This window comes from Castanea sativa, chromosome 1 (assembly GCF_040712315.1).
Source record: "Castanea sativa cultivar Marrone di Chiusa Pesio chromosome 1, ASM4071231v1".
NCBI classification, from domain to species: Eukaryota; Viridiplantae; Streptophyta; class Magnoliopsida; order Fagales; family Fagaceae; genus Castanea; species Castanea sativa.
The window spans coordinates 19,279,054-19,284,641 of record NC_134013.1 but is presented as its reverse complement, the minus strand read 5'-3'; the positions used below and the strand labels follow the sequence as shown (position 1 = coordinate 19,284,641).

Here is a 5,588-nt window from a genome sequence, read left to right as displayed (position 1 = left end):
TTGCATCCTAACTTTTCATTTGGATGGTCGTTGATCATTCTTTAAATACTTGTCCTATCGTTGCTTTGCTGGTGGTGGTAGAGTAAGATGCAGGTTGTAGGGGCACTGTTCAAGGGTCATTCTGCCATTAATGCAGCAGACTGAGTTGGTATAGTGCATTAAATATGGAGGTGGTTAGTGCTTTATTTGGAAGCTTCCTCCTCTTAATGCTTGCATGTCTCTACTTCCTTCCTTAACCTTTAGTCCTATGGCCTTGGTGGTTTGTCTAAAGTCTCCCGAGAAGCATATGCTCCTTGGGCAGGCTGTCTTCCTCGGTTTGACCATCTAGATTATCCTGACTGTGCTAGGCCTAAGCTGATTAATAGTTGAGCTTGATTGCTCCTTGGGTCAAGCCTAGTTGATGATCTTGCTTCTTTGGGCTTCCCCTTCTCACAGTAAATATCAAACATTAACAAAAAAAAAAAATCTTTAAACTTAAATAAGCATTTTTTTAATAATTAAAACATTTCAAAAAATTTGCTCATTTCATTTGAAATTTAATTAACTGAAAGGTAAGTACATTTTTGTTCGCATTGACCAAATAGCATAGCTTCAAATCAATATCGGAAAATACTCTCTTTTTGGTACTCAACTCTTCACGAGTTGAGTTTTATGTCAAATATGTGCATTAGCATTAGTGACTATGACTAATGTGAAGCTTTTTAAAAAAAAAAAAATTTTAAATTTTTAGGAGTGAGTGATTGATGTGCTCTAGCCTGTTTGGTTGGGGTGATTTTGGATGATGAAAAATGTGAGGAAAAATGGGAGGAAAAAATACAGAGGAGTTTGAATGTGCCCTTGTTTGCCACCCGGGCCCATTAATTTAGTGTGGTTTGTTTTCTCCCAAATTGAAGAGAAAATGGAAGAGAAACAAGGGCTTAATTTAGGTTTTTATTTTATTTTTTATTTTTTTTAGGGTGTTTTGTTTTCTCCCATATGTTTACAATGTTACGGTAATAGTTTTTTTTTTTAAATTTTATTTTTTATATAATAACAGGAGTACGAGAACAAATTTATACAAATATCATTTTCTACCATAATTTTTATTCTCAACTAAATAAAATATATTTTCAATATATAACCCACAAAAAAAAAAAAAAAAACTCTTCAAGGGTCTGAGAGTTTGAAACAATTTTATACTCTATTTGACCAAATAGTTTTTTCAAATTACATTATTAAACAAAACAACTGCCCAAAAAAAAAAATACACATTCCATTCAAAGTGTTGGAAATTCAAAATAGTATTTTGATTTGATTTTATTTTATTTTTGTCCCATTTTGAAACAAACAAGCAAGCAACAATAATGAAGATGCTGTCGGTCAGTACCCAGCATTGCTCTCTGATTCATTCAAATAATTTCCAGTAATATTTAATACTAGATAAGGGAATTTAATTTTTTTGGATTGAAAAGTAAATATTCTTGTCAGCGTTTCTATAAATATTGATTCACGTCTGGCCACAATAAATATAATAATCAATAACACAACAGTAAATATCGAAATCTTGGTATTGTACCGTACAAACCAAACGCTCTTTCCCTCCAATTAAATTTTTTCCCTCTCTCTCTCTCTCTCTCTCTAATTTAAAACACTTTGATTGGTCCTATACTATGTTCTCATATGTCACTGTTTCTCTCGTCAGTTTTTACATTTAATTCTCACCCAACGAAATAAAAACACCAATCCGAATCCCATGATATGAACACCAATATCAACAACAACAACAACAACAACAACGAGTTCAAGAACCAACATTTTCGTATTGCTGACATACTTGCTGCTGATGATGATGACGGCGAATATTTTGTTAGAGATTTAGGCATGGAGTGCTGGTCGCCTCGCCGGGTTGTTGCTCGCTGGCTGGCGGCGGTGTGGCGGCGGCGGCGGCGGAAGAACAAGGAGAGGTCTATTGTGAATGTGGTGCCGCCTAGGAAGACGGAGGAGGAGGAGGAGGAGGAGGAGGAGAATGAGCCTTTGCGCACAAGGGGTTCGGTCGATGGTCTCGAGGGCCGTCCTCCTGGTTCGTCGCTTTCGCCTTCCGAAAGTGAAGCTTTCTATTTGCTTTGCTTTTTTTTGATTATTGAATTTGTGGTTGTTTCATTTAATGTTTCTTGAACAAGATGGGTTTTTTGTATATAAAAAAAAAAACCTTTTTATGCTTAGGATGCCTCTCATAGTCTTAAATTTAATCTTTCACTTTTTGTAATATGATCAAAGATTTAAAATTCTCACATTGTCTAATTTGCTTCCCAAATATTACTTCTTTTTTTTTTTTCCAATGATGTATGAGAACTTCACTAAGATTAGTTGCTAGTCGTAGAGTACTAAGTATAACAATCCTCAGATATACGCAATTGGCTCCACCTGTTAGAACCAGTTACTGGGAAATCCAAGATATTTTTACCCGATTTGGACAACGTAGTTTATTCTCATACCCAGAAGGCTTTTCCAAATACTACCATTTAAAGAAAAAAGAAAAAATTGCCTAGTTTTTAAATAAGCAACCACCAAAAGCTTATCTGGCTTCTTGTTGTTACTTATGTGTCATTATAATCTAGATTAATGGCAATGGTACCGTTATGATTGCCTCATGACATTTGTACTATAGTACATGTATATGGGTGTCTTTGATTTCTAAAGATGTGCGAACCACCATGCCATTGCGTCATTATCTTTGCTTTCTAGTCGTATAAAGTTCAGACATTACCTGTTTGAGTACCGTTTGGTAAATGAAACATATGAGCTTCCTTTGGTAATACCAGACTAACAATAGCAATCAAAATCTGCATTTTGAATTTGAACATTTAAGTTCATCAATTATCAAACTAAAAGATACGTCATAAGTGAAGCTGGTTTTTTGTAAAAATAATTCTCCATATGCGAGTTTAATCAATCATTGGTTTCTTCATCTTGAGAGGGCATGATTTCATATAAAGGCCTGGTGACTGTGCCTATTTGATTTTTCTCCTTACAGTTATTGTTTCTTTATCGTTAAGAATGAATTAAATCGTTTAAATATTTTTAAAATATACAGGACAGTGCAGAGATGATGCTTCTTTCAACTTGGGACTCGGGTGTAGTTTGCTATATCTCATTGCAGCGACTAAAAATGAACTTACTAAGATGGTGGAGCTGCGAACAGAAATGGAAATGCTTCTTCAAAATGTCAAAGTGGAATTGCAAAGTAAGGATGCACTGAGTAGGCCATTTGAGTCAAATGACACAATTGCGTATTCCACCACTGATATACAAGAAGGTTCAAACTCTAACAGCAGAATTTCACTTCGGTCACAAACTACATCACATGTCTTACAAGATTCAGAAAGCATTATGGTACATGATCAGCTTTTGATTAGTAATCATCATCAAAAAGAGGAACATTTAGAAGGAATGGATGAACTTGAGGCGGAACTTGTAGCTGAGTTAGAACTTCTGCAGATCCACTTGGATAGAGAAAATTCGACGAAACATCCACAGCAGCAAAGGATAAAGGTACCTGGAATTACATTTCTGTTTCTTTCTTTAATCTGTAATTGATGCCTGTGTGTCCCTGAGTGAATCGATAAAACCCAGAACCTCATTTATGATGAGATTTGCTTGCATTATAGAAACTTTGTTATTTTGAGTGGCCTTAAATCAGGACTGGTAAGTGGTAAAGAGGAGCACAAATGGGCAAAGTATTGATTTGAGTATTTTCTTTTTTATGTTTTTATCAGTATATTCAAGCTATCTCTGCTCGAATGACACTTCTTCCTCCCTTAAGAGTAGATGGAGAATGAGATCATAAATTCAGAACTTATTGGGAGTGTGTGTAACTTACCAATTAAAAAAAAAAAAAAATCATGTATTTTGTATGTGTAAGGGCATGCACCTGTTGGATGTGTTTTTTTTTTTGAATTTATGGAAGTACAAGGTTAGTGATTAACTAGAAGAGGTTTTACCTTTGGATAGTTGTCGGAACTATTGCATGGTCATCAACCTGGTTGCACCTATTTTAACATCAGTTGTAGATGATCGCCAAAATCTTGTAGCATAGTCTTCCTTTTTCTATTATGTTTTGCCTGTATCTTACAAGTACATTTCTTCCTTCAGTTTTGGTACGTTGTGTCATACACCTCAGTAGAACAGCTGTACTTTCCCACCTTGACATCTTCTTTGTAAGTAGGGGTGCTTATGGGTCGGGTTAAGGAGATTTTTTGACTCAACCCACTATGGTGGGTTAAAAAAAATTCAACCTAATTCAACTCATCACATCAGTTCAACCCAACCCACATAGGTTGGGTTGAACCCATGGGTTGGACAATTTTTTTTATTACTATTATTATTAAATTGAGCATAAGAAATATAAATATATTTAAAAAATTCTAAGACTAGTATCAATGTAACTCCTTAAAGGCAAACAACATTAATGAGTAATGACTACACAACAATAGTAATCTACTAAGGTTTGTTTGAACTAATTGGTTTTTATATAAGATAGGAAGAGTTGGTTATTTTTTTAAAAAATTATTAATTATATAATATATTTTAAATATATGTGTGGGTCGGATTGGGTTTGACGGGTTTTGGAATTTTAATTCATTGACTTTATATTTGTCAATGGCCTCATGAACTGTCAACCAACTCTTCGGTCCTTTAATTTATATAGTTGCCTCCTGCAAAAATAGAGGTATTTTAAGAGTTTAGGTGATGATTCCCTGCTAATAATGTGATCCTTGTTCTTGTACACTAGTAAAAGATATTCAAACTATTCATCAATGTCTTTGATCGCAGTTCAAACGCATCATGTAAGATCAATAGGAAAGAACTCTTAAGACAAAAACTTACATTTGTTAGAAAATTTGAAATTTTGACCAACTTCCCCAACTTTGTGGCGACACCCCCGCTTCCTCCTTTTGTTTTTTCTTCTGGAATAATCTTTGGCATGTTGTTCTATACTTCTATCCCAATTTCACTATTACACTTTCCTAATATCACAGACTAAAACTAACAAGTGACTGCTCAGGACACTGCTTCTGTCGGAGGCCGCAGTTTGAGTTTTGGGGAAGTAATTGACCCTCAAAATGGAGTTACTGAAATGGAATATGGAGTTCCACCCTCAGAACTTGAGATAAGGCTGCATGAACTATTGGAAGCAAGACAGCAAGAACGGGTAGAAGAGCTAGAAGCTGCTCTAGAATGTACCATACACAAGCTTCGTGAGAAAGAAACAGAGGTTTCTTGGTGGAAAGACACTGCACGACTTATTTCGCAGCATGTTCCAGGGCCTTCACGATTTAGTTCCTGACATAATTCAGAAACTTCTTAATTATGGAGGTAGGTAGCAAATTGTAAACCACAGGTTTTGAGCAAGATTTTGATCAAGCCATTATGCATGAGTAATTATATTCGGGTGTTTGATGATGAGTTACAGTATCTGTCTGGCTTTTTGGCTTATGGATTGTAACAGTGTGGGATATAAGTTGTAAAAAGGTGTAATGCTGACAAATGAGGAGAATAATACACAATCAAGAATTGCAACAGAGTGAAATTGAACTAGGTATTGAATC

At 35.1% G+C, this 5,588-nt stretch overlaps 1 protein-coding gene across 1 annotated transcript; it reads left to right on the top strand.

Annotated features, from left to right (window-relative positions):
- Positions 1–1,617: 1,617 nt before the first annotated feature.
- Positions 1,618–5,588, top strand: LOC142610111 (protein POLAR LOCALIZATION DURING ASYMMETRIC DIVISION AND REDISTRIBUTION). Its single transcript, XM_075781834.1, has 3 exons — positions 1,618–2,083; positions 3,074–3,531; positions 5,045–5,588. Exons 1-3 carry the CDS (start codon positions 1,738–1,740, stop codon positions 5,324–5,326), a joined length of 1,086 nt encoding a protein of 361 aa, XP_075637949.1. The 5' UTR covers positions 1,618–1,737; the 3' UTR covers positions 5,327–5,588.

Excerpts from the sequence above, each read along its gene's own strand:
- LOC142610111 (XM_075781834.1), top strand. The coding sequence starts at position 1,738 with ATGAACACCAATATCAACAACAACAACAACAACAACAACGAGTTCAAG. Across the intron at positions 2,084-3,073 it reads GTCGCTTTCGCCTTCCGAAA|GACAGTGCAGAGATGATGCT; the intron begins GTGAAGCTTTCT and ends TAAAATATACAG. Across the intron at positions 3,532-5,044 it reads CACAGCAGCAAAGGATAAAG|GACACTGCTTCTGTCGGAGG; the intron begins GTACCTGGAATT and ends GTGACTGCTCAG.